The 27,395-nt window shown below is 33.4% G+C and overlaps 6 protein-coding genes across 6 annotated transcripts in view; 3 read left to right on the forward strand and 3 right to left on the reverse strand.

Moving 5' to 3' along the window:
• The window catches only part of LOC100186533 (E3 ubiquitin-protein ligase rnf213-alpha-like), a 44,364-nt gene extending 43,163 nt beyond the window's left edge, over window positions 1-1,201 (reverse strand). Inside the window, 2 exon segments of the mRNA XM_026836182.1 lie at window positions 175-291; window positions 1,032-1,201. Of these exon segments, the coding sequence (XP_026691983.1) occupies window positions 175-291; window positions 1,032-1,158 (244 nt within the window). The 5' untranslated portion in view covers window positions 1,159-1,201.
• Window positions 1,202-3,370: 2,169 nt separating this feature from the next.
• Window positions 3,371-4,905, forward strand: LOC100187304 (glutamate-rich WD repeat-containing protein 1). The gene has a single exon (XM_026836216.1). It carries the CDS (start codon window positions 3,425-3,427, stop codon window positions 4,724-4,726), a length of 1,302 nt encoding a protein of 433 aa, XP_026692017.1. The 5' UTR covers window positions 3,371-3,424; the 3' UTR covers window positions 4,727-4,905.
• Window positions 4,848-8,929, reverse strand: LOC100178641 (EF-hand domain-containing protein D2-like). The gene is made up of 5 exons (XM_026836221.1): window positions 8,714-8,929; window positions 8,160-8,285; window positions 6,925-7,072; window positions 6,543-6,674; window positions 4,848-5,725 (listed from the first exon to the last, which is right to left on the reverse strand). The coding sequence occupies exons 1-5, from the start codon at window positions 8,872-8,874 to the stop codon at window positions 5,594-5,596; spliced, it is 699 nt and encodes a 232-aa protein (XP_026692022.1). The 5' UTR covers window positions 8,875-8,929; the 3' UTR covers window positions 4,848-5,593.
• Window positions 8,930-14,168: 5,239 nt separating this feature from the next.
• Window positions 14,169-16,272, forward strand: LOC100181008 (EF-hand domain-containing protein D2-like). Its single transcript, XM_002128592.5, has 3 exons — window positions 14,169-14,329; window positions 15,248-15,395; window positions 15,564-16,272. The coding sequence occupies exons 1-3, from the start codon at window positions 14,226-14,228 to the stop codon at window positions 15,648-15,650; spliced, it is 339 nt and encodes a 112-aa protein (XP_002128628.1). The 5' UTR covers window positions 14,169-14,225; the 3' UTR covers window positions 15,651-16,272.
• Window positions 16,273-16,625: 353 nt separating this feature from the next.
• Window positions 16,626-18,710, forward strand: LOC101243377 (migration and invasion enhancer 1). The gene is made up of 4 exons (XM_004225475.4): window positions 16,626-16,796; window positions 16,986-17,083; window positions 17,606-17,682; window positions 18,000-18,710. Exons 2-4 carry the CDS (start codon window positions 17,014-17,016, stop codon window positions 18,081-18,083), a joined length of 231 nt encoding a protein of 76 aa, XP_004225523.1. The 5' UTR covers window positions 16,626-16,796; window positions 16,986-17,013; the 3' UTR covers window positions 18,084-18,710.
• LOC100185719 (arginine-glutamic acid dipeptide repeats protein) overlaps window positions 18,407-27,395 on the reverse strand; it is a gene marked incomplete in the record, with an annotated part of 20,619 nt that continues 11,630 nt past the window's right edge. The window contains 11 exon segments of the mRNA XM_026836211.1: window positions 18,407-18,982; window positions 19,232-19,464; window positions 19,913-20,024; window positions 20,567-20,780; window positions 21,359-21,500; window positions 22,031-22,152; window positions 22,718-22,916; window positions 23,603-23,691; window positions 23,981-24,089; window positions 24,503-24,605; window positions 25,294-25,480. Coding sequence (XP_026692012.1) covers window positions 18,741-18,982; window positions 19,232-19,464; window positions 19,913-20,024; window positions 20,567-20,780; window positions 21,359-21,500; window positions 22,031-22,152; window positions 22,718-22,916; window positions 23,603-23,691; window positions 23,981-24,089; window positions 24,503-24,605; window positions 25,294-25,480 — 1,752 coding nt within the window.

The following is a 27,395-nucleotide window of genomic DNA, read 5'->3' on the forward strand; positions in this document are numbered from 1 at the left end:
TTATATTTGAATGCTAAGTATACAAACATAAGCATATATTAGTTTATGTATTTTTTTTATAAATGTTAAACAAATCTGAATCTTTCAATTAAATCCAAAATTAAAAAAGTTATATATATCTATATAAATATAATTTGAATTTGAATTTTTTTTATTTTTTTATACTTTATTTACCAGCATCGGCTAACGAATTCCTGAAAACGAGGCAAAACCCTTCGTTTAGTTGAAATGCGTTGAACAGTTCCCGACAAGAGATGTTTTGTGTTTTTCTATTTGCATACAGTTTATTGTCTGTTGAAATAACAAAGGGGTGTTAAAATATAATTCTGTAAAAGCTTAAACTTAAATTTACTTCTTGTTTTACTACTCGAAGTCAGCTCTAATTTTTTTTTTTTAAATGTCCAAATGATGAAAAATTTACCAATTTGTTTATTATAGTTTAAATAAAAAAGTGAACAATTAATAAACAACTTTGGGAAAGATCATACTTTTTAATTGGAAAGGTGTGCCTACTTCTCAAAATAGAATGACTGGTTTAATGAGATCATTGTTATGGATGTGTGGGAGTAATTTTACCAAGAAGCTTACATCATAATATCCTGTTGTTGGAAGTACACAAGTAACATTCATAATATAATACAATAACCGTTTTCGTCACAACTTGGGAGTAGAGCATAACACATCATGCCAGCTGACTGGTTACAACGTATGTAATTTTGAGGGAGTTTGTTTATTCTGTATGGCCGACTTTAGTGGCCACTAGGTTAAAGCAATTGCCGATAATTGTCTTGTTTAATATCAAGGCACATACGCCCAAAATGTATTTTTGTTATGTGATGGTACACAGAATCAAATTCCAAACATTAATTTATTTTCAGAATTTTAATGTAGAAGTGACATCTAATATGAAAATAAACAAAAGTAGAAATGTTTAACATTTACTACAATTCATAATTCAAATTGCTTTACAGATTTTTTTAAATTTCGAAGCAAAATTTATGAAGAATTGCATTACTACAAAGTTTGATTACCTGTAACAGTGTATCCTTTCAAATATAAAGATTCATTTATCTTGTGTAGAGTTTCATTCTTAAGCCTTGCTGCTTCAAACACAGGAATAAGGAGAGACAAAATTTTATTCAAATCGTCACTTTCCATATTTATCGTTTCATGATCAACAAGGTAATTTAAAATAATACCCTGTAGAAATAGATAAAAAAAATAAAATCTAGCTTTTCATCTGTTTTATAAACATAGTTGCAGAACAGAAGAGATACGAGGGTCATATTCTGCAAACAAAAACCTCTAACCTAAAAGCGGAACTAATACCTTCACAGTGGGGATTCCCCTGCAAATAAAACTCCCGATTACGTCACAAAGCACCAAAGCTTCAATAGTTCATACTTACTGCCATCTAACGGATATTACCGTTTTATTTTTCTAGCCACATGAGTTGATATTTGAAAAGGCAAAAATAAATACAGTTTTGCATGTAATATAACACTTGGTGTTTAAGTACTTCAATGTATTTTAGGTTAGTTTAAAATCTTTATTAATACGACATTTTCCCACAGATTACTTACAATAAGAGAGTGAAGCCCTAATGTATAAGCTAGTATTAAACAAAGTCTATAAAAATCATTATGACTTTTGGTATTAAACATAATGATAATTAAACATTAACGGTCGACTAAACTCGATCAAAACAAGCCAGAAGTAATTAACCAAACGGTTTTTAGTCGTCTTTGGTGACTGAGCGGCAAAAAGTAGAATGTATTTATAAATGTTATTTAACTTATGAGGACTTAATTATGAAGTATGAATATTGAATGAATGAATGAATGAATAGTCGGTAGCATGTGGTGTACTTTGCATGTAAATAAAACCAAAAGTGGGCGATTACTATGTTACTAACGGGTTCCCGATGTATAGCAGTTTACTTGACTCAGCTTTGTAATCATTAATTACTCATTAATTGGAGGATTTTATACACTGTGGTTTATAAGACTATGCTTTTTTAATTAATATTAAAGGTATATTTTAGAATTTAAGGCTTTTAGCGGAGTATACTAAACTACTTTTAGACAAACAAAGAAAAGTAATTGGTAATTACTGGTTAATTAGACGATCATTTGCAGTTATAAAACCATGCTTAGTTCAAAATGTTTTATAGAGGGTAATTAAAGTTTTAGCTAGGCTACATTTTAGATTTAACGTATTTGATTAGCTTTAAATCTAAAAACTTGGTCAAAAATTTATACATGGGACTATACTAAGAAGACGGAAAATTTTTTCCGCTAGAGGCGGTAATATTTAAATTAAAAAATACGGAAAACGAACAAAACAGCACTACAAATTGTTAATAAGTGTAAAACAAATTAATTAAATAATAAAAATACCTTTCTAAATACATAAAACACTAGTAAGAACATATTTCCCACATTAGGTCGGTTATATACGCTCTTTCGTTGTGTTTGCTGTGGTGTAGCAGTTTGCGTGCGGTCGTAAACTCTCTTAGTTTCAATTTTACCGGGTTCGAGTCCCGCACAGTGGAATACTTTTTTTATATTTTTTTTTCAAGTTTTTTTTGTTTGACGAGTTTGGGGTTAGGAGTTGGGGGTTAGTGTTAGGGGTTAGAGGTTAGTGTTAGGGGTTAGGGTTAGGGGTTTATATCTTATGTGTATAAACCGTGAAACTAACTGCTCCCCATAAAATAGAGAAACGAATTTGTCATCGCCTCCTAGCGGAAAAATTTTTCCGTCTTCTCTGTATAGCTCCATGTAAAATTTATAAATATATATTAAGTTGATTTTAGTTAAGAGATTAAAAAATTAAATGCTAGAACGAAGACAAGAATAACAGTTCGACGAAAAAGAATCCACATGACCACTTACGTGCTCAAAAATAGCAATATGCTTGAGAATCAGACACTATTTAGGGAATTTCCCTCGTAACAAAAAAGTCGCGTGGTGTTTAATTTGTAACTATATTGATTGAAACAAACGAATGTAACTTATGTAAACATATTCATATAAATAAATGCTTTATCCTCGTGTGGCCCGGAAACGACAGTCGTTATAACACGGGTGGGTGTTCTGCTTCATACACCTCGTGCCAGCTTACGAGTTACCACGTATGTAAGATCTCAAGATGTAACTTTTTTGGGTAATTGTTTTTTATATTGTATGACAGACAATTTGGACAACCCATTAGTGAACACTGGGTTGGAGCAATTGCCGTCAAGTGTCTTGCCCAGGGTCACACACGCCCACGATGGAGATAGTGTTAAAAGAAACCACATTTTCATTTAAATGAACTAAATCCTCTCGGATTTTCAAACACGTTTTTTAGGATTTAGTTTTTTTAAGTTTGGTACATTTTGCATCTACAGGTTCTTACATTTATTAAGATCTGTGTTTTAACAATGGATGATATTGAAGATGTGGAAAGCAGCAGTGATAGTGAACTTTCAGATTCAGAAGATTCAAATTCCAAAACTAAAGTTTATCTGCCAGGACAAACCCTAAAAGAAGGAGAGCGTTTGGTTGCAGATCAGTCTGCTTATGTATTGTACCATCAAGCACAAACAGGGTCGCCTTGTCTAAGTTTTGATATACTGAGAGATGATTATGGGGATTCAAGAGATGAATATCCACTTACTGCAAACATTGTTGCTGGTACACAAGCACAGTCCGGTAAATCAAATCATGTTATTGTAATGAAAATGTCTAATTTGAACAAGAATAACAAAGCTCCTGGGGATGAGAGTGATGAGGATAGTGATGATGAGGAGTCAGAGATAAAACCCATGTTGGAGACAGCGATGGTTTTACATCATGGAGGAGTGAACAGAATCAGATGCACCAAAGTAAAGAACCGGAATCTTGCAGCAACTTGGTCAGAGAGGGCTTCAGTTCATATATGGGATCTTACAAGGCTCATTGGAGCTGTGTCAGAGCCATCAAGTGCTGCAGGGTTTATTGCCGAACAAAAGAAACACCCAATACTGCCTGCATTCACTTTTGCTGGGCACATGGATGAAGGATTTGCATTAGATTGGTCACCTTCAGGAAACGGCCAACTTCTTACTGGTGATTGCAAAAGTAATATTCATTTGTGGAAACCTCAAGAAGATGGGACGTGGCATGTTGATCAACGGCCATTTGCCGCTCATTCAGCTTCAGTGGAAGAAGTACAATGGTCACCTAATGAAAAGAGTGTGTTTGCATCTTGCTCTGTTGATAAAACTATCCGAATCTGGGATACTCGTGCCAGCCCATTAAAAGCATGCATGTTAACCACAAAAGCACACGACGCAGATGTCAATGTTATGAATTGGAACAAGAATGATCCTTTTATAGTGTCAGGTGGGGATGATGGCGTGATCAAGGTGTGGGATCTTCGTCAATTTAACAAAGGCAAGGCAATTGCTTCATTTAAACACCACACGTCTCCTATAACTTCAGTAGAATGGCATCCAACAGACAAAAGTATTTTTGCTGCCTGCGGCGGAGACGACCAGTTGACGCAGTGGGATCTTGCAGTTGAATTAGACGAAATTTCAAACGAGAAAAATGACAATTTAAAAGATGTTCCGCCACAGTTGTTGTTCATACATCAAGGGCAGAAAGACATTAAAGAACTTCATTGGCATCCACAGATACCTGGACTTATTATAAGCACAGCTCTTGATGGCTTTAATGTTTTTCGAACAATAAGTGTCTAAATATGACATAGAAATTTTATAATTATCTATATATGACACAGAATTCTTTTACACCTACCGAGTAAAAAACTGAATTAGTTTCCTGCCATCCCAAAAGTTACTAAAGGAGTCTCCCGAGTCTGTGCTGTAAAATTTATTTTACCGTCATATTTACCCTGAATAAATTTTAATAATATCAACAGCATGGTGATATTTCTTCATACCATGTTTGAAAAGTTTACTGTTGTTTTTAGAAGTTGGGCAAGAACACGGATTAATGAGAATAAAGCAGATTAAATTGCAATACGAATAAAATTGGGCAGGAAAACTTCAATATATACCAATCGAAAGGCAAGCTAGCGTAAGATGGCTTTGCGAAACTAATATGCGGTAACTGCAATTGGTATTGGGCAATTAATAAGAATCACAAACACTCTATATAAGATTGATCAAAGAAGTTAGACTATGTACAAGTATCAAATGGAAGAACAGTTTAAAAACATAGAAATGCTAAGATGCCTCAAAAATGATTTCAAAACACTGCAAGTAATCAATGTTGGTAGCATGTTGTTTATGAGTTAGGGACATACATAATACTGAAGATTTGGTTTTTATATGATTCTAAACAGTGGAATTATGCTACTATTCGGGTGGTACACTAGAAAATAAGTTGCATTTAATTAACAGAGTACAGTTTTTGGTTGAAAATATGAAAATGTGGATAAAAAGTTGTTCTAAACTACTTGATATTGAGTGCAGATTAAAACGATGTTAGTAACACCTAAAACAAAGCACTTTTAGTAAAAAGTTTGTGAAGTGAATACATTGGTACAAATGGTTTAAATTCAAAATTTACATCTCAAAAAAATAGAAATTAAATATTCATGCTTATTGGAAGAGGTTTGCTTTTGCTTTAAATTCCATCCTTCGCTGTTTCTTCTCTTCCTGTTCTTTCCTTTTCATTTCTTGTTCTTCTTTAATCTCTTTCTCAAATTTGTTCGTCTCTGCTATTTTATCTGCCTAAAATGTTATAAGATAAAAAAATTAATTTGGCAAAATTATCATTTTGATTTACAACAATTTTGGGGAACAACTGGTTACCATTTTAATCATATTTCAAAACTATTCAGATGCTGTAGACTGCAATGTTTCCAAAGTACAATTCTGACAATCTGTTGTTTGTGCATCAACATATACTAAATATTTATAGCAGGCAATACCAAACCAACTACCAAAACTTGGATATATTTTTATGCAAAACTAACTTTTAATATGTTCTTTCTCCTGTGTCAAGACTTGACAGAGGGCATTTAAGCATTTGTAAATGGCTTGCCATGAACTGCTTTTATTCATAAACACATGCAACTTGCTACACTGGTTATATGTTTAAGGTATCTGTAAACAAGACAGCCATGGTATGTGAAACACTACTATGTTTTACATGACACTAACATGTTATGTGGCCAGGAGGCATATACGTTGTATAAATTGTTATTGTACCTTTATACAACCGGTACCTCTAAATTGTCAGTGTGCGCAGTGTGCCGCAGTGTGCGCGTGTGCCGCAGTGTGCACAGTGTCCGCAGTGTGCCGCAGTGTTTCTGAAGTGTAACCTAAACGTTAACAGAAAACTAGTTTGGGCTCACCATAGTATGCGCACACTGCGGACAATGCGGCACACTGCGCACACTGCGGCACACTGACATTTTAGAGGGACCCTTATACAACAATACATAAGAAAGTATAAAACTACAAAATACCTAAACCTTATAATAAGTTGTTATCGTAATTTTACTTAAAAATAGTTGAATCAAATTTTACTTAAAAATAGTATTACCTTTGCTTGGAAGAAGTTTTTGGCCCCTTTAACTCCCTCCTCACCGACATTGATTTCCGGCATATCTGCCAACACTTTCAAACCATCAACTTGAAGCTCGCCACAAGCTGCTTTTCGGAATATAAGGAGGAACTACAAAAAAGGAATTAAAAATTACTTACTACCAGTGTCAAGAAGAAACTACAAAATTAAATAAAAATTGTTTAACCACTACTGTCACTGCACAGCAGCATCAAAAAGGTATTTTATTTATTAACATGTACAAGTTAAAGTAAACGAACAAAAAAATAAGGTTTACTAAAAAGAAAACCTTACATTTTAACAAACAAAAGAAAAAAAGGTTTACTGGAATAGAACCTCACATTTGTGTTGGTTTACTTACTTCACGGAAACTAATCTTTGTGTCCATGTCTTCATCAACCTCTTTGATCATCGCTTTAAGAGCCAAATGAGTCTGAGGTGCCTCCAATTTTTCCATCATCACCTTCAACTCCATGAAGTCGATTACTCCATCACGTGAAGTGTCATACCTGGGTAAACATGATGTTTATTTGCGTCATTAAAATCAAATTTTACGTAATACAGTTAAAGTGAAAATAATTTCAAAACTTTGTATAGTTTAATTGCGTCATTAAACACATATGTTTCACTTAATACAAAGTGAAAGTGAAATAAATTCAAAAGTTTTATAGTTTCCAAGTAATCAATTGTAAGAAGAGTAGCAAGTACAACTAGTTTCATTATTAAGTAGAAACAAGAATCAGTTACGAGAAAAAGCTTTATGCACGTCATATGTTACATCTAACATTTCCATGAAACTATTAGCGCTTTTACGAATACCACTTTGTTTTGAGTGCATTTAAAGATACATACATTTACATATGATACTTTTTAAGCTAAGTAAAACTAAATGAAGAATATTTTAATTCAATCTACTATTTGTTGATTAATAAATAAAAAAGTTCCGAAAATTTCAGTCCACACAATATAATGCAACACTCAACAACAAAAGCTACTTATTACATGCTACACAAGTATTTGCTACAAAATACCAAGCATACCAATATGTCCTGGAATATATTTTCACTCATGTCTATTAATTTGTCATGTGAGTAGTAATTTAATATGTATGTTGGGGCCAACCTGGTTGAATTAGATTAATGAATCATAAAACGACGTTTGGGGAATAAAAAATACTCATCATAGTAAATGTATAGCATAGGTGCAAGTTACAGGGTGCTAAGGTGGCATGGCCACCCCATAGATTTTCTTTAATTTAAAAAAAATAAAAATTTGGCTGGAAAGTGATGCGTCAAAATCGCGGACACAACAACCTTTTAGTTGCCCGAAACCATTGTGAAATCGTCATATCATTTTAATACCAAGCTAAAATATTACGCGATGCCTTTGGGTTGTAAGCCTTAGCCAAGGTATACTGGAACCAGTTGAGGTCAGAATAAGTGATCACGCAAGAAGTTGCAATCCTTATATCTATAATATCTCATCCATTTGCTATTATTTGCGCACTGGACAATACTTTGCCTACTGCGTGTGCTTGCGCAAGGCGGCGCTCTAAACATTTGACGTCATAATGATTATAGATCTAGTACAACTTACAAGTCAAACTTTTTTCTGAAGTTCTTAATTTGTGCACGTGTGAATTCTTTAAACTCAGTGTATGGATTGAAATGTTTTACTGAAGGATTTTGTGAAACCTCCATTCCATCATTTATATTTCCTTGCCTGTACAAAGTAGAAGGTGAATTATATAGGTTTCCAACTTTAAATCAAGTACATATATATAGTATACAGTCAGAGGAACATTAAAACTAGGCAACAAATTATTAAAACTAAAACTCCCACTACTTAAATAGTATTGTCCATGAATTTATCACTGCTGAAACTAATATATAGTAGGGTGGGGGAAGATAAAACAACCTTTTCTTCTATTTTCTCGTCCCATTTGGTAGTAAACAAAAAACATTAAAAGAAATATAAAACCGTATTCCCACAACTCCTTTAGACTGTTGGTAATTGTTCAAAACACGATCAGGATATTCGGATATTATAGTGTCCCACCTTCCCCCAAAGGTGTCCCACCTTCCCCCACTCTACCATAAACCACAGAGTAGGTTCTACCTACATCAAAAACATGTATATCATCCACCAACCTTTTTAGTTTATTCGCCAACTCATTATCAGCAGCATCTACAGTGTCTTTCTCACCAGAGTTATATGTTGCAGATTTTGGTTCAATATTTAAAGCGGGAGCGTCGACTTCTCCTTCGTTGATCTCTCTCCTCTTCGCCAATCGGTCAGCAAGCTCAGACATTTTGATTAAATCTTGTAAGTTCTTCAGAAAAATAAACAAGGATTTTCTAAACAACCTGAAAAACAAGTAGCTTGTCATGACATATCGTTATATATGAAACAGAAAAAATATAGACATAAAGAAGCATCACATTAGGACCGCTCAAATATTTTACTGGTTACAAACAAACTCATACTCATATACGAAACCTAACATACCTTTACTCTAAGAAATTTTGCGACAAACTATATGCGTCATTTACAACACCATGATACCTGTATGATATGCAGATGTAATAGTTAGAACTTTATCCTTCTCTTTACTGACTTTAGCATTGACGATATTTTTAAACAACTTTCTAACAAACCAAAGAATCCAAAACCCAAATAACATACATTGTTGGTGACAGTTATACTGTCTGGGGAATATTAGTCAGTCTGCACTATCTGCATCTTAATGATAGCTACTCCTTGTGCCAAATATGGTTGGCAAGGGGTATTTGCATACGCAACATTTATGATTCAACCAAAAGTGTATGCGCGGCTATTACTTATGTATATGAATCATTAAAGCATCTGGATTCTGATGAAAGCAGTGCCTTCTCAGTTCATGACCAGGTAACTGAGTGACATAACCTTACATGGACTTATATCATTTAAAACACAGTTGCATAGCATTAGCATGAATACTTGTCCTGTGAAATTTGAAAATACCGATATATGCGTGTTTTAACAATTGTTGTTTAGTCGCTATATCCTGTCTTTTGGTTTAAAATATTTATAAATCTTTGCTACTGTAATTGAGGAAACAAATAAAAAAACATTTTATATTACTTTATTAAAGAAATACGAAGTACTTAAAGTCTTATCCCTCCTTATGTCATTCCCGGATTAGGTCCAACATTCAAACTTACACCTTACAATTTACAGCAAATCTAAACCAAATAAAATATTCATGACGATTAAATAATTTATGACAAAGTTTTACTTGAGCTTAGAAACAAACATTAAATCTCAATCAATTCCCAACGGTTTTAAATTGACTCTGCACATTACCAGTCTACATTAATGGTATTAATGGGGCAATTAAGCAAACATAACAGAACTTCCTCTTTCATTATGTTTGCACAGTGAAACATCATCATGAGTTGTTTAACAAACAATAATACTAAGCAATTATTTAGTACGATAATGGCTTGGGCATCCAACAGTATTCATAGTTTTTAAATAAAGCAAGGTATTCAAAGTGTTATAAGCATACAAAATATGGAAATCTAAATTGATCAATCTTATATATAAAACAATGTTATAATATTTTATATAAAACAATGCAACGTACAATGTTTTAAATTTATTATTAAAATATAATAATATCCTAAAAATAGAAGATGAAGACAAAAAGAATTAAAGTATTGTTGCATTACTTATAACAAACACCTTAAAAAATCAGTATAAAAACTTTTAATTTCTCACACTACAAACACATCAAGCAATATAAAATACAGTAGTGCATATACTATCATTCTTTACTGTTCGGCTTTAACGCGGAAATGGTTATGCATAACCTGATCTGCACCCCACGTATTTATACCAGTTATAGGAGAGTTCCCGGTTATCTCACTTTAGTCCTACGTCACAAAACGCCTACTTTGCAAAGAAGCGTCCTAAGAAACACATTGCAATCTGTGTCTGTGCACCCTTTTTCTAAATTATAGCGGCCATTTGCGATACCTTCTACTGGTGCCACTACAACAAAACTTAAACCGTGCACTAACTAGACTCTGACGGTACTGATTCTGAAATACATTTTAATAATTATATGTTAATAAAAATTATAATATTTATCAAGCGCTTAAAAGTGGTGCGGTGCACTACCGCCATTTAGCGGTAGGGAAATAACATAAAACTATCGTAATGTGACGCTAAAGAGCGCTGCGTGCACATATCCAATAATCAACTAACGAATTCTTTAATCGAAAGCGACATTTCTAAATTCTCGCGTAAATAGTAAGCTATTGCATCGATTGGTAACAATGGTTCAATATTTAAAAGCCATTTTAGAATGTTACTACAGTGTCCACATTTTATTTTAGTGGAACCAGTAGAAGGTATTAACAAAAATGACTGCCATATTTTACGAAAAAGGTGCACACACTGCATAGGTTGAGATGTGTTTCTTAGTACACCTTCTTGCGAAGTGGGCGTTTTGTGACGTAAGATTAAAGTGAAATAACCAGGAACTCTATGACGGGTATAAATACGTGGAGTGCAGATCAGGTTATGCATAAATATTTCCGCGTTAAAGTCTAATCGTATATGCACTGCCCTATTTTCTATTGCTTGATGTGTTTGTAGTGTTAGAAACTAAAATTCTCGAAGGTGTTTGTTATATGTTATGCAACGTAAAGTCAACTATTTTTGTCTTTACGTTCTATTTTTAGGATATAGAAGAGTGGGGGAGATGGTACGCACATCGGCACATGTTGCCCGATTTTTCCAAATTCAATATATGTTGGATTTTGGGTGATATTACGAATTAATACTTTTATTTCTTTATTATTTGACAACAATTCAAAAATATATATTTTAAAACACACGAGGAGTTATTGAGCGATTCGCACAACAGGTGTCATTTTACAAATTCGATAACCCACAGGGTAAGACGGGACAGTTTAAAATCATTGTTAATTTTGCTAAATAAGTAAGTTTATTGTTAGGAATATATATATATATATATATTAGGCCATATAACTTTATATACATGGAACTTTTTTTGTTGTTGTTTTTATGCCAAGTTAAAGTCATATTGACACCTGCCTATTTTCCTCATGTTTGTATATCAGTTTTTTACAAAACTAAAACTAGGTTTATAAGACAAAATCAAACTGTACGAACAAGTTATTAGTATGAAACTAAGATTCAAGTTTAACCGTTCAAATTCGAAACTACAACATTTCATCGGCTTTACTATGATTTGGCGAGCATTCAAAATTAGCACCTTACTATTTCAAATTTTTTATCTGTTCAAAAAATACTGTTCCTATTAAACATATTTGTTTATTATTTAAAAATAGTATTCGGCTTTGACGCGCGCTTTATAAAGTCGTGATAATACTGTCGAATAATTGTGTAACAATATTTTTCGGATTACCATTAAATGGGGGTCCGTCAAAAATGATATTAAGAAAAGTCTTGTTTGACAAAGTGTCCCATCTTCCCCCACCCTACTATGTTCTAAAATTTAATAATATTTTAGACATTAAACGTTGCATTGTTTTGTATAGAAAATTATAACATTGTTTTATAAAAGATTGATCAAGTTAAGCTTTTATATATTGTATAGTAGAGTGGGGGAAGACGGGACACCTTTTCGTTCTATTTTCTCGTCCCATTTGGTAGTAAACAAAGAACATTTAAAAAAATATAAAACCGTAACCTCAAGACTCCAATAGACCGTTGTTATTTGTTTAAAACACAATAAGAATATTTGGATGTTATGTGCTAAAGGTGTCCCATCTTCCCCTACCCTACTATATCATTATAATGCTTTTAAATATATTGCTTTTTTTTAAAGCAAGAATTCTGTTGTAAGATGCCCAAAGCAATATATTACTAAAACATATTGTGTACTGTTTGTTAAACAACACAGGATACCGTTTCAATGCATACAAACATAATAATAAAAGAGGAAATGGCGTTATGTTTGCAGTTTTACTGTATACAAACATAATAAAAAGAGGAAGTGGCGTATGTTCGCAATCGTGTAATAAATAGCGTCGTTTACCTGTGCGGCAGTTCCCAGTCGTGTAACATAGCTTTGTTTAACGGAGGGCCAGTTCGCAGTCGTGTAACATAGTTTCGTTTAACGGGGCCCAGTTTCCAGTCGTCCAACATAGCGTCGTTTGACAGGGAGGCAGTTCGTGGTCGTATAATGTATAGGAATGTTTAAAAAGGGGGGGGGGCTTTGATGCGCTGAGGCTTTGATCGTATAAGCCTCGATTGTTAATACTTCAGGTGAACTAGTTTTTCATTATTATATTAACGTATAATGATTTTTTAAAAGAATTCCAGGGCCTTCAGCGGACAGCCTAACTTGTATCGGTTTACTGGTTAACGGTTTCACAAAAATTGTAAATCCACAGCCCCAAATAAGACTCAAATTTTCGCTAGTTATGGTTGTTGCTTGCCATGCATGACGAGTTTATACTTTAGTTTATTTATCCCACTAACATTTTCTTATCCCACCGAATCTTTAAATTTTTATAATAAACTAGTTACTCGCCACGTACGTTTTAATAAGTTTCCAAATAAAAACAGGCGAAGGTGTAGTACTCGTTAACTGATTCCATGACCGCCAAAACACCTATCCTCGCGCACGCACAAGCAGTCGCTCATACACTCCGGCTGACATTGAAGCTGACGAGCGCACGATCCTGTGCCGTCGCATTAACGTTTTCTCGAATTTTACACTGCGACGCTAGCCCAAACATACTTATGATATTTCAATTCGTCGGCCTCTGTAACTATCTGGAAATAAGTTAAAGTACCCAAAGACGCACTGTTAACGAACACATTACGTATGGCTGCCCTACGTGAACAGAAATATATATTTCTGTAACTGGTAAAAGAAAAACGATATAAAAAGGGGGGGTGGGTGGTTCCTTCATGCCCCCTCTAGGTGCGCCACTGACGTGCAGAGTCAATTTAAAACCTTTGTGAAATGATTAAAATTCAATGTTTGTTTCTAGGCTCAAGTGAAACTTTGTCATAAATTATTTAATCGTCATGAATATTTAATTTCGTTTAGATTTGCTGTAAATTGTAAAAGGTGTAAGTTTAAATGTTGGACCTAATCCATGAATGACATAGGGAGGGATAAGACTTAAACTACTTTATATTTCTTTAATGAACTAATATACAATAACTTTCCATGTATCTGTTTATTTACAGTAACAAAGATTTATAAATATTTTAACGAATAGACAGGATATAGTGACGCAAAAAAAGTTTGTCACTTACAACATGCGTATATTTGTATTTCTAGATTATACAGAACAAGTGCTCATGTCATTCAAATGGTACAAACCCATATAAGGTTTTGTCACCCAGTTACTTGGTTATGGTATCTGCTAATCCGCATAACAAACAGGCGGTACGGTGTTGTAAAAAATGACGCATTTGGTTTGGCGAAAAAAATTCTAAAATATAGGTGTATGAGTTTGTAAACAGTAAAATATTTAGACGGTCCTAATGTGATGCTTCTGTTAGTTTTCCTGTTTGTTATTCAACGACGGGACATGACAATTACTTGTTTTCAACTTTTTCAGGAAGTTTTTGTTTATTTTTCTGAAGCACTTACAAGATCTAATAAAAATGGCTCAGAATTTACCAGGAACTTTAAAAAATTTTAACCCATACACAGAGTTTAAAGAATTCACAATTGCACAAATTAAAGACTTTAGAAACGCGTTTGACTTGTAAGTTGTAGTGGATCTTTTTATAGTAAACTATGTAGTGTATGTACAATAACACTATAATAAGTATTTCTATATCATATATATATATATATCATCATTTTATGATTCATTTAATCTGATTTAACTAGGTTGACACTAACATAACAATATATTCCAGGACATATTGGTATGCTTGGTATTTTCGTAGCAAATACTTGTGTAGCATGTTATAAGTAGGTTTTGTTGCTTGCTTTAGTTGGCAATATACACATTACATACATAACACATGTAAAACTAATTAATATTATAGAGTGTTGCATTATATTGTGTAGACTGAAATTTTCAGGAATTATCTATTGGTCAAAAAATAGTTCATCGAATTAATTTTTTCTTTATTTAATTTTACTCATAGCTATTAACTCAATATAAAAAAAGTAATTGTATCATTATTTGTATGTATCATAACTGAATGCATTCAAATCAAAGTGATACTCTTAAAATGTTATTGATTTCATGGAAATGTTAAACGTATGTAACAGATAACATGCATAAAGCTTTTTCTTGTAACCAATTCTTGTTTCCACTTAATAGTGAAACAAATTGTTCATATAGCTAAAATATAGAATTTAAATGTACGTATCATAAATTAAATGCATTCAAAACAAAGTGACACTCTTAAAACTTTTAGTGTTATGGAAATGGTCTATGTAACACATGACTTGCATAAAGCTTTTTTCCTAGCCAATTCTTGTTTTTACTTAATAGTGAAACAAATTGTTCTTGCTACTCTTTTTACAATTGATTACTGGGAAATTATAAAACTTTTGAATTTAATTTTACTTTAGCTGTATTAAGTAAAACTTATGTGTTTAATAGCCCATAAGAAACTATAAAAATTGTATGTGTTTGATGGCGCAATTAAACATCATGATCAACCAGGTATGACACTTCACGAGATGGAGTGATCAACCTCATGGAGTTGAAGGTGATGATGGAAAAATTGGAGGCACCTCAGACTCATTTGGCTCTCACTGCAATGATCAAAGAGGTTGATGAAGACATGGACACAGTTATTAACTTTCGTGAAGTAAGTTAAACCAACACAAATGTGAGGTTCAATTCCAGTAAACCTTATTTTTTTTCTCTTTTACTTTAACTTGTAAACGCTTTTAAATAAAATTCAATTGCTTTTTTGATTGATGTGCAGCTACAGTTGTAGTAACTAATAAGTAAATTTTATTTATTTTTTTTGTAGTTTCTTCTTATATTCCGAAAAGCAGCTTGTGGTGAGCTTCAGGTTGATGGATTAAAAGTGTTGGCAGAAAAAGTTGGCTCATTATAAAGTATAAGTTTTATATTCTATTGTGTATTGTTGTAGAAAGCTAAACTAACAAATTAAACAATGTGTGTACCCTTGAACGCATAGCATGTTATTGTCATGTAAAACATAGTAGTACCATGGTTGTCTTATTTACAGATACCTCAAATATTTAACCAGTGTAGCAAGTTGCATGTGTTTATGTATAAAAGCCATTCATAGCAAACCTTTTTAGGGTAATCTATTTGTATTTACCAGAATGCAACTTATCCTAGATTGAATGTTTTTGATAAATAACATTGCTGCATCTTTTGTATATCTTTCTTTTTACGAATTTATTCTTTTACCTAAATCTATGTTTATTACATTAATGCACTTATAGAATTTACAAGTGTGCCCCTGAAACTGTTTGCTGTAAATTACTGATGGAATTTCTTTTTGGGGGTTTTGTTTTTCCATCATGACCCAATTTTCCAGTCAATCTTATTTAAAGCCGACTCCCCCCATTGTACGGGTCGTGTTTTTACGCACACTTTTGTTTCTATTAAAATTTAAATTTCTAATTCTTCAATAAAATTTCGAAATATTGCTAAATCTTCGCTATCGTATAATCAAAGAGACAAATAAAAGTTATTTAATTATTTCATTGGTTTTATATACGGACTCTGATAATGGTTACTAACTTTATTTATGGTGCCACTCACCAACTTTCTGATAGACAATATGCGTTAATCTATACCTTTCTTAATAAAGCTTCAATGAACGTACCTACACTCTGGACGTGCTCATTCATTAGAGTTCTGCTTTCTTGTTTTGCTCAAACGGCAACGTGATGCCAAATCTGTATAGTGCTCTACTCCCAGCTACCGGACAGAAATATATTCAACTTATTCCCCATGTCTGAAAAATTGCCAAAAAGAAAAAGGTAAAAGGTATCTCTCTTCCTATAGCGTCTCTTGTCTTGTGTCTGTCTCTTTGAAGTAACTCTAGTGAACCATATGTTGTTTCGTTTTTGACTCCTGTTGCCCAGGGTCGTATTTATAAAAGCTAACCTGTTTGACTATATTCAGTTACTTACAGTTTGTTGTTTGATAAGAATTAATATTATTATATTTCTGTTTAACTGAACATGGCTGATTCAAATAAAGTTAAAGTTGAAATAGAATATTGGTAAGTTTGTCTTTCTGAAGTTAATTAAAACTATATGACTATATTATTAACAATAACTATTATTTGTCTTAAAAATCATGTTATAATAAAAAAGACTAAAATTGTGATAAAATCATAAACACTTATTTTTCCAATTACTGTCAAATTAATAAATATAACATTATAATGAATATAACATTACCAATACAGTGGTAGCTGAGGGTATTATGGGCGCTTCATGGACCTCAAAAACGACTTGGAATCTGGATGTCCCAATGCAGTGGTGTCTGGTTTTGTCGGTCGTGAAGGTAATTTGAAATCGAATGTGCTGTTCGTATTTCAGTTGATGGATGTAATGTTCCACACTAATGTTAGCTTTTGTAAAATGGAAAGTAAAGTCTGGCCTGCCATTAATTCAGAGGTAATTGGTTCAAAGCCAGTCGCTTTTACCATTGTGGGCTTTCGTGGTCAAAACACTCAACAGCTATTGCTCCAACCCAGTGGTCAATAATGGGTTGTCCAAATTATCAGCCACACATAAAAATAACCCCAAAAATAATCACCTACAAAGAAACATACTTGGTAACTCAAAATCTGGCACGAGGTGTATGAAACAGTACACCTGTGTTATACCAACTGTCGTTTTCCGGCCACGCAAAGATAAAGTAAATTTCATTAACAAAAAAACTTAAAGGTTTGACAATTTTAGATATTAAACTTTCTAACAACTTAAAGAATGTCATTGCTTCGTCATTTTGTTAATCAAACCTCCTTCACAGTATTGTACAAAATATTGTCAAATTAACAATCAGTGTTAAATTATTTACCAGGTTCATTTGAAGTGTCCATAAATGGGAAACAAATATTTTCAAAACTTGAAACTTTTGGATTCCCGTACCCAAATGATGTAAGTTTTTTATATGACAAAGTTTGATTCCCAAATCTACCTTAAAACTTAATTATTATATTTTAAACTTTCTATTTGACTTTAGGAATATGAATCCCGTAATAAGATTTAATACAAAAAGACTCGAATCTCACGGATTCTAAATTCTGTAATGTGCGTCCCTATATATATGACCAACTCTAATGCACAAAGCTACTTTAAAACTTAATTATTGTATTTTAAACTTTCTATTGGATTTAAAAAATCTAGTGTTACCTATAAATAGGAATGCTATGTAACCTAAAATACATTAAAGTGTAAATTTATCTTATTTTCAGCTTATTGAAGCTATGAAGACAGCTCAGAATGGGGAAGAAGTCGCTGCTATTAATAACAGTCAATCTCCATGCACTATATTATAAATACTTTGTTAAAGTTTCTTTTTTTTGTGTAGTTAAATACATGTGCTGCTTTATCTGTATGCCTTGCACATTAATGAAGGTTTGAATTTAAAGTGGTTAACACCACCGATTCAAACTGGAAACCTGTTGTAAAGGCAGAAAATAAAATACATGTGAAAACCCACAGTTTCATTTTAAAAGCTGGAAGGAAATCGTTACAGCATGATTCCCAAACAGCTGTCTACACAGACACAGGAATTCAATTGGTGCTTGATTTTCAAGTACTTTGTGTACAGTTTTGTACACGTATAATTTACAACACACACGTGTACATATATAATACATAAATTGTTTTATATTTATTTATACATATGAACTACTTTCAAAGAGTTGAATGGACTGCAAGCTCATGTGTACCATACTAATTAAGAAACCAATAATTAACAGTCAAGTGCAACCAACATAACTTGCCACACCACAATGGCTTTGCTAACCTTAAACTTGATCAAATTAATTAGTCCAAAGTTCAGCCACAGAGCTGATCTACCGCAACACAAGATAAAATAGTTACTATTAGATAATTACATGTACGTATTAAAATATAAAGTGAATGTGTTGCCTTTTGCGATCAAATAAATGTTGAATCTGCATTGTTTTGGTATTGCAGTAAAAAACAGTTTATGGTTTATGGCCCATTGCCATGGCACGTATGTATTCCTCCTGTAATGCTGCCCTGTGCTCCATAAGCTGCTGCTCATGAGCCACTGCTTGTAAGTGATGTGTTGCTGATAGATATTGCTGTAGAGGGTCAATAGGTCGGCCAGGCATAGTTGGTTGTGGGACAGGCATGGCTGGATTTGGCATGATTGGAGTTGGCCCACGAAAACCTTGTAAGCTTAGCATTTGGTTCGTAACTGATGCTAAAAAAAATTACAAAATCACAATTTAAAATTTACTACTAAATTATATTATATCTCACAGTATGACATTGATTATCGAACAAATATTGTTTTTATAAAGAATTTAATTAAAACGTCACAAGAACAAACATAACAAAGCATTTTGTAGTATATTACAACACAAGATGTAGGGGCAAAGTCCGTGTGCAAAGACTAATCACATATGGTATGTGTTGCCTTTGTTTGAATAGGGATCTAGAACAAACTTACCAGCGTGTAATGGATCTAAACCAGATGCGAGCGCTTGTTGGGATTGTGCTTGTAATGCCATCACTGCATAAGGATGGAGCATGGCCTCGTTGACCCCACCCGGTGGGTGAACCATGTTCAAGGGCATCGGTCCAGCACCAGCATTTGGCTGATGCAAATGTAGATGGGAATGTATGTGTGAATGCTGATGACTGTGCAGTAACTCCATCCGATATTGCTCAATTGCTGCGAGCCTGGTGGGTTGTTACAAATAAGTGGGTTTATAAATTGTACTTTTTGGGGTGCAATATATGTATAGTGTAGTGGGGGAAGACGAGACACCTTTTTTAACTGAGTGCAACATACGTATAGTGTAGTGGGGGAAGACGGGACACCTTTAGCAAATAACATCCAAATATCCCGATCTTGTTTTAAACGATTAACACAGTCTATGGAAGTCGTGAAAATACGGTTTTGTAAAGCTTTGAATGTTATTTATTTACTGCTAAATGGGAATAGAAAATAGAATAAAAAGGTGTTCCATCTTCCCCCTCCCAACTGAACCGTTTTTGCTTGATTTATTACCTTTATTTCTTTATTTGCCAAATACCCATATAAAAATTAATTACAACCATATAACAGATATTTGGTCATTGTTTTAATTGTTTCGTTTATTTAGCACTGAAATACAAATCTCCAAACCTTTCGGAAGAAATTCTTTCATTAGCAGCTTGGTGGGCAGAGAAGTCTGGGTGAATTATTGGAGAAAAACCTGGAATTTGTGGAGATGTTGCTGGCATTCCTACCACTGCTCCTGGGTTCAATAATTTATTAGTCAGATATTTTAATAACACAAATTCCTACTTTTGTTTCCTATGTTTCAATGAATAAATATTTAGATATTTTAGAATGATGATCATATTTTTTTGAGATAATCATATAAATTCTAAACACTGCTCATGTATTTCAATAATTGAACAATCAGATATTTTAATCACATGTGGAATGAAAGTAAACAATGGGGAAGAAGTAGCTGTTATTAATACCAGTAAATCTCTATGCATCATACTATAAATATTTTGTTAAAGTTTTCTGTTGTGTAGTTGAACACATGTGCTGCTTTATCTGTATTTTTTTATTCTTTTGTGGGTGATTCATTCTTCTTAAGTTTTTTTTTTTCCTCTGTGTCAAAGACCTGGGATTTAGGCCAGATTTGGCCCATTACCCCAGCACCGGAAAGCTCATTTAGGTCCTTCATGCTACCGTGACAGCACATTGCAGTCAGACACATAATTTTTCGCATCATTTTTTTGTTCTGCATTATTTGTCTTGCACAATAATGAAAAACAAACCAACCTGGTGGGTAAGCTTGTCGAAGTTGTTCAATCACTTGAGGGTTGAGACTTTGTACAGCGGAAGGGTGACCGGGCGGAATCGTCACTCCATGATGACTCGTGGATAAATGATCAAGCGATTCAAGCAACTTTAAGTTTTCCAAACCAGGCTTCGGTAATCTTTCCCTCATCTCACGTTCCCGTAATTCGCGCTCTCTTAACTCTCTACCAGCATGCTAATGCAAAAAGTAAAAACTTTGCATAAAATGAATTCAACGAATAATGTGTAATTTTAACAGATGTTTATTCAGGCTAAAGATGGTGTCATTACCCATTTAATATCTTAATGTTCAGTCACATAGGAATTCACAATGCATTTGGTTGCACATAGGAATTTATAATACATTTGGTTGCACATAGGAATTCACAATGCATTTGGTTGCACATAGAAATTCATAATGCATTTGGTTGCACACAGAAATTCATAATGCATTTGGTTGGACATAGAAATTCATAATGCATTTGGTTGCACATAGAAATTCATAATGCATTTGATTGCACATAGAAATTTACAATGCATTTGGTTGCACATAGGAATTTATAATGCATTTGGTTGCACATAGAAATTTATAATGCATTTGGTTGCACATAGGAATTCACAATGCATTTGGTTACACATAGAAATTCATAATGCATTTGGTTGCACATAGGAATTTATAATGCATTTGGTTTTACATAGAAATTCACAATGCATTTGGTTGCATTTATTGAATTAAGCAAGAAAAACATAAATATCGAAAAAGGAAATGTTTACCTGGCCAGAGTAAGGATAGAGAGGCATAGCAGACATTGCATCTCTTTGTGCATCATAAGTGCCAGCATATTGACGTAATGTACGTAAAGCTGGGGTGCCTGGTCCAAGTGCAGCGTATGAGCTGTGTGATGGTGCAGGCCTGCTGGGAAAGTTACAAACGGATAGATACAGAACTTGAGATGAATTAGAGAATAGATGACATTATTTGTCTTCATATGAATTATACACACATTTTAAGACTGTGTTATTGTATTGATTGGAAATGTTAGTATATGTAACAAATTTTTGTAAGAACGTTAGTGGAAAAGATTTGTCACAATTTGTGTGAAAAGTGTAGAAATGCTTACTAATATAATGTTGATTTTAAAGCAATGTGTAGTTTAATACAAATAAAGGATTTAAAGTATTAAATAGTTTGATACAAATATAGCAGGGAGGGAAAAGATGGGACACCTTAGGGGAAAGATGGGACACCCTTACATAAAATATAGATATCCTGATCGTGTTTTAAACAATTACCAATAGTCTATGGAAGTCATGAGGATTACAGTTTTATAGTTCTTTAAATGTTCGTTCTTTACTATCAAATAGGACGAAAAAATATATTTGAAAAGTGTCCCATCTTCCCCCACCCACCCTACTATATAAGGTTTGAAAGTTTGAGTTATTTACCTGTGTGGTTCATAAGGTGTAGAAGTGCATGGAGATGAACGAGGGACAGATTGAACACTGCTTGTCGGTCTTGGGGTGTGCGCATGAGGGTCTTCTCTCTTTGCAGAATTAGGTTCATGAAACTAAAATGTAAAATAAGTTTAAAATGCAAAGGTTGCGGAATATTATTAACTTTGTTGAAATTAAAATATTTAAAATAATTTCAAACATGAGTAAATTTACGCCTTTATTTGTAAAGTAATATTAATATTTACTTAAAAGTCAATTACAAATAATAAAGAAAATGGAATTTAAATTAAAAGAACATGTGTGGTCCATTGGTCCATTGATTGGAGCAAAGTCCATTTAAATGTGTGCCTCAAGCAAACATAGGAACGGGAGGCTGTATTTTAATTCCTAATTACCCTGGTCGATTTTATTCTTCTTTTTATGGTAACCTTTTATATAGATAATAAGAGCAACCAAAAAAAAAAAAACTTACAATTTATTGAATTTAAAAACAAATTTTACAATTTATTAATTTAAGTAATGCAACCTGAATTAAAAATGACTATCAAACACAGCAGAATACATGACGTTTTATACCAATAAACTAAAGTGTACGTATTCCACCAACCAACCAAGAGACAGATGTTTTGTTTATTATCATACACTTTGTGCTTATTCATTATTCATGTATTGATTTACCTTGGCGGGCCTTGGGTGCTCTCTATCTCTATCGTGTGACGGGCGATGCTGTGGAGTCCGCTGTTGCTGAGGATGTTGGAATCCTCCTGAAGAGTGAGGCTCCGGATGTTTTACTAGCTTGGGTGAAACTTTTACATCTTTCGGAGGTATCCAGATGTAATCAGTACGTGAGCACACACTGTTAGGATAAAATGCAAACCTGAAAGAAAATAAAGTTTAACTTATTATTTATTTACTTACAAAAGTTTTATAATTGTGTAAAACACCCACAGTGCCAAATTCTGCTTAATAATGGCGTCACAGTGGTGCAATTTATTTTTTATTAAGTCTAGTAACAATCAGAGCTAAATATTAAAATTAGTCTTTGTATATTGTCACAAATTTATGCTGCCATTGCATTGGGTGTTGTTGTTGTCTTTATATTTCGTGCACATTGGTTTCTGAGCCGATCTATATGCTTATCCAGAAGGATAATTGCGTATCGCGGAAGTCGTGGAAGGTAACCGCAATGTCTGGAGCCAGACCAAACACCCCTGCTGCTGCGTATCTAGACGCTGCAGTTATCACGCTGTTCATTTTTGTGTGTCTTTCGTCGTGAAATTGTTGCCTATATAAGCGTGTTGTGGTCCTTAATAACGGGACGAAAAGAGATGACAATATAGAGAATGAATAAATGAATCAATAGAGAAGGAAATATAGTCAAGTGCTGCCTAAGTTATGTTGTTGAAATTACGAGAAACGCGCATAACATTTTAGCTACGGTGATTTAATGTGACTAGTTTCAAGACACCTTCGATGGTTAATTCCAACTAAGAACCCGTCCGTCACGCATAAAAACGTTACATATATGTTCTAACAATGTAAATAGTCCATGAAATATCTTACTTTGTCTTTTTACCAAAGAGAATAGTTTCAGGAGAAGAAGGCAATTGTCGATGGTTCCCATGATCATATCGGAAGCTTGGTGGTAAACTCTACAAATGTATCGACTATTAAAACTTATATTGTACTTAAACTAGCACAGTGAATAAAAAAATCACTAAAACATGTAAAATGTTGTAAACATTAACAGGATTATGTTAATTTTTAACAATTTACAAAGCTTTTACTCCTCCAAAAATAATTTGGGTAAAATGACACTCACACAAACATCAGGGTAAACAACAAACATCAGGGTAAAATGACACTCAACAAAAGCAAAAAATGCCAAACACGATAAAAAAAATGTTAACAGTATTTGATATTTTGAAGTAAATTTCTCACCTCTCCTGCTGGTATAGTTATATGATGTTGAGGTGGAAGATACTCCTCTTCTTCCTCTTCATCAGGATTGATCTCAGGATGCGGGGGATTGAAAGATGAAGGTTTCGGTCTTAAAAAGTTTGAAATACTTGTTTACATTAACATTATATACTGCTATTGCTAATTAAGCTATACATTTCTCAATTTTACCAGTTTCGGTCTTGAAATAAAAGCTTGAAATTATTTGTTATGTAACATTATATAATGTTTGTTAATTAGTCTATATTTTTCATGATTTTACCCCCTTGATTTTTTTTGTTTTTGTGATTGTTTTAATTGCCATTGATGTCCTATGTTTAATTTGTTCCATGAACATGTTACTTTAGAATGATATATTTAAATTTCCACACTATAAAATCCCATGTTTAGCCACAAAAACAGAATATCTTATGTGTTCTTTTCCTATCTACGTGTGTGAGGTCATGCTGCATGGCATGGTTATATGTTACTAATACCAATTATTTGAACAAAGACTTTACTTACTGATTGTTAACAGCAGTTGGCAGCGGAGATGATTGACGATAAAGTGATTGGGTTCGAGCAGCAGGAGTGGGCGATATATTTCTTGAACCACTTGGTAGCAAAGCTGTAAAACGTAAGATATTCGTATGATAATAATGTTAACGAAAAAAAAAAACAGAGTATTTTAATGGTAGCTCCCAGAAAATATTAACAATTTACATGCTTTTTATAGTTGTATATGAAGTTGCAATCTTTTATTAAATAAACAGCTACAAAAGCTGCAAACTACTGTCAATTGCAGCTACTATAACTACTGTCAATCGTCAATCACAGCTACTAAAAATAAAGCATTTAAGGGTAGCTCTAAAAAATTATTACCAATTTGCATGTTAGACTTCTTATAGTTGTTTTGGATATGAAGTTACAGTATTTTATTAAATTAACAGTCACTAACCTAAATAAACATATCCGACTGCAAAACTACTGCCAATAGCAGCCACTACAATTAATATATATTATAAAAAAAACTAATTCAACTTCCGCAAAATGTTTAAAATGTTATTGAAATGCAATCCCAAGTTTTGGAACATCTGGGCTAACAAACAGTCACAGATAGAAACTTTTGCAACAACAAAGCTTAATTTCAATTTCAATTGCCTCAATATTTTATACTTAAAAAAATCACCCCTTTTTTACACACTGATAAAATTATTAACACACAAAATTCTGCTTTAGGTGTTTATACTTATAACTTTCACCTTTTTTACAAATTGATAAACTTTTTAACGCACAAAAATAACATATTGTCCTACCTTGGCCCATAGCACCATCACTATGGAAATGATGACCATCTGGCGTGGGTATGTGGTCCATAGGACTCCCCAACACAGGTGGTGTACCAAAATCTGCTTGGCTTACTGGTGTGCCTTTGTATGGCGAATTTACTTCCATCTTACATTGAACTTCGGATGGTTTGTCTTGCTCTGATGATTGATGTATCTACGTAAAAAGAGGTAAAAGTCATATTAAAATGAAATTACATAGTATTTCGTAAAAAGAGAATTATTGCGTAAATTACAAAATATCTGCGTAAAAACAGATAAAAATCATATCAAAATAAAATTACCAAGTATTGTGTAAAGTGAGAATTATTGCCTAAATTACAAATTATCTGCGTAAAATAAGATAAAAGCCATATAAAAATGATATGTAAGTTACAAACAATATTACACCAAAGGATCTGGGGCTAAAAAATGTAACAAACAAAAGTCACGTCCAGTCAATTGTTATTTAAGAGATATATATTTCGCATCAATAGCATCGTCAGTCTCTTATTTAAATAGAATTTTTATTCTACATTCTCGTAGGTGCGCCCTATACACAATAAAATAAAAAGTAGGCCTGACTTGAACAATAGGCTCGTTTAAAAGCGGATGCGCCGGTATTTTTCATTAGTTTAATGCCACGGCCGCTGAAAGGATGTCACGTTTCAGAAAGAAAGTTGGCGAAGCTATACTTACGTTAGTTAATAGTTGTCCTTACTATATATTCCTTACTATATATTCCACTAAACAAGAATCGTTCGAGCTTATTGATATTAGCATCAGATCAGAGTAAGATTCACGAAATTTTTACAAGTTATAATACTTTAAACTTAGATGTAGAGCTATACGCTACTATGAATAAAATATTTGTACAAATATTAACCTGAACTAACCCCATGTAAAAATAACTCTAAAACACCTAAGAATATTTAAATGATAAATATACAGTAGGGTGGGGGAAGTTGGGACACCTTTTCATTCTATTTTCTGGTCCGTTTTGATAGTAAAAAGAACCGTTTAAAGATTTATAAAACCGTATCCTTACAAACCTCAAACCACATAGTTAATAGAAAAAACACAATCAGGATATTTGAATATTATCCAAACCTTGGGTGGCTTATATAAAGGAGTCCTAACCAGCGGCGGACACTGGGGGGTGCGAGCGGGTGCGCAAGCACCCCCAATAAAATAAACAATAGAAGTGCTAACTCGCGCGCTTAAAATCTCTCCCACGCGGGTATGTCTAGAGGACGTGCGCACTTAAAATATTGTAGTTAGGATCAGTTCAAATGGAAAAGCTGATGTTAATTAAAAATAATCGGTCATGCGCAGCAGGGCTTCATGGTCGTGTCTACCCAGGATAACCAATTTCCACTAGAAAACGGGAAATTCCCGTATGCGATTGGTATAAAAATACACGCGTTGACGCGAGGGCGAAAAATATTAAAATTGAAGAAAGAGAAGCAACTAACATTATTCAAGCGAGCTTGACTTTCTTTAATTAATTTTCGTTCGTTTTGCTCTGAAAAGTAACGAATCGCACGAGATGAGCGTAGCGGCAATCGTGCTTTGATCGGGGCAGAACGTTGGTGCGCTGCGGTCCACGATTAGCATCGCACGAAAAATCGTTGGCTTAAAGCCAAAAACGCTGTTCTTTGGAACATAGGAGAAAAGATAGTAATACTAAGTGAGCGGTAATGTAGCTTGTTTATTAACCACCGTAGAAACTTATGTTATTAACAATATACTTTTTTTTATATTATTTGTGCATCTTGCCACACTGGAATTCACGCGTCTTCTCTTTATCAAGCAGCGTTTGAACGTAAGCCATGTGTTCTGTATGATTTTGATTAGCGGTGCTTTTCGACTAAACAGGAGCGTATTCTCGTACGCCTTTCTCCTTGAAGACATCATTAGCACTCGGCTCGGCGCTTTGTCTGGATTTAGTAGAGACCGACCGATATAATTTTTTTCCATTAAAACCGATAATTGTCATGTAACGAAACATATGAAATGATCAGTATTAAACAAAATTAATAACTGTATTCACGATATTGCAAGTTATAATAAAGAAAAAGAAATGGTTGTCG

Source organism: Ciona intestinalis, chromosome 1 (assembly GCF_000224145.3).
Source record: "Ciona intestinalis chromosome 1, KH, whole genome shotgun sequence".
In the NCBI taxonomy this organism is placed as follows: Eukaryota; Metazoa; Chordata; class Ascidiacea; order Phlebobranchia; family Cionidae; genus Ciona; species Ciona intestinalis.

Bases quoted from the DNA above. Each gene is read 5' to 3' on its own strand.
- LOC100181008 (XM_002128592.5), top strand. From the start codon at position 14,226: ATGGCTCAGAATTTACCAGGAACTTTAAAAAATTTTAACCCATACACA. The intron at 14,330-15,247 runs GTAAGTTGTAGT...ATGATCAACCAG, and splicing joins TTTAGAAACGCGTTTGACTT to GTATGACACTTCACGAGATG. The intron at 15,396-15,563 runs GTAAGTTAAACC...TTTTTTTTGTAG, and splicing joins CAGTTATTAACTTTCGTGAA to TTTCTTCTTATATTCCGAAA.
- LOC100187304 (XM_026836216.1), top strand. From the start codon at position 3,425: ATGGATGATATTGAAGATGTGGAAAGCAGCAGTGATAGTGAACTTTCA.
- LOC100178641 (XM_026836221.1), bottom strand. From the start codon at position 8,874: ATGTCTGAGCTTGCTGACCGATTGGCGAAGAGGAGAGAGATCAACGAA. The intron at 8,286-8,713 runs GTTGGTGGATGA...TACTTTGTACAG, and splicing joins TTGGCGAATAAACTAAAAAG to GCAAGGAAATATAAATGATG. The intron at 6,675-6,924 runs GTAAGTAAACCA...CCTTTTTTGTAG, and splicing joins CAAAGATTAGTTTCCGTGAA to TTCCTCCTTATATTCCGAAA.
- LOC101243377 (XM_004225475.4), top strand. From the start codon at position 17,014: ATGGACCTCAAAAACGACTTGGAATCTGGATGTCCCAATGCAGTGGTG. The intron at 17,084-17,605 runs GTAATTTGAAAT...ATTATTTACCAG, and splicing joins TGGTTTTGTCGGTCGTGAAG to GTTCATTTGAAGTGTCCATA. The intron at 17,683-17,999 runs GTAAGTTTTTTA...TCTTATTTTCAG, and splicing joins GATTCCCGTACCCAAATGAT to CTTATTGAAGCTATGAAGAC.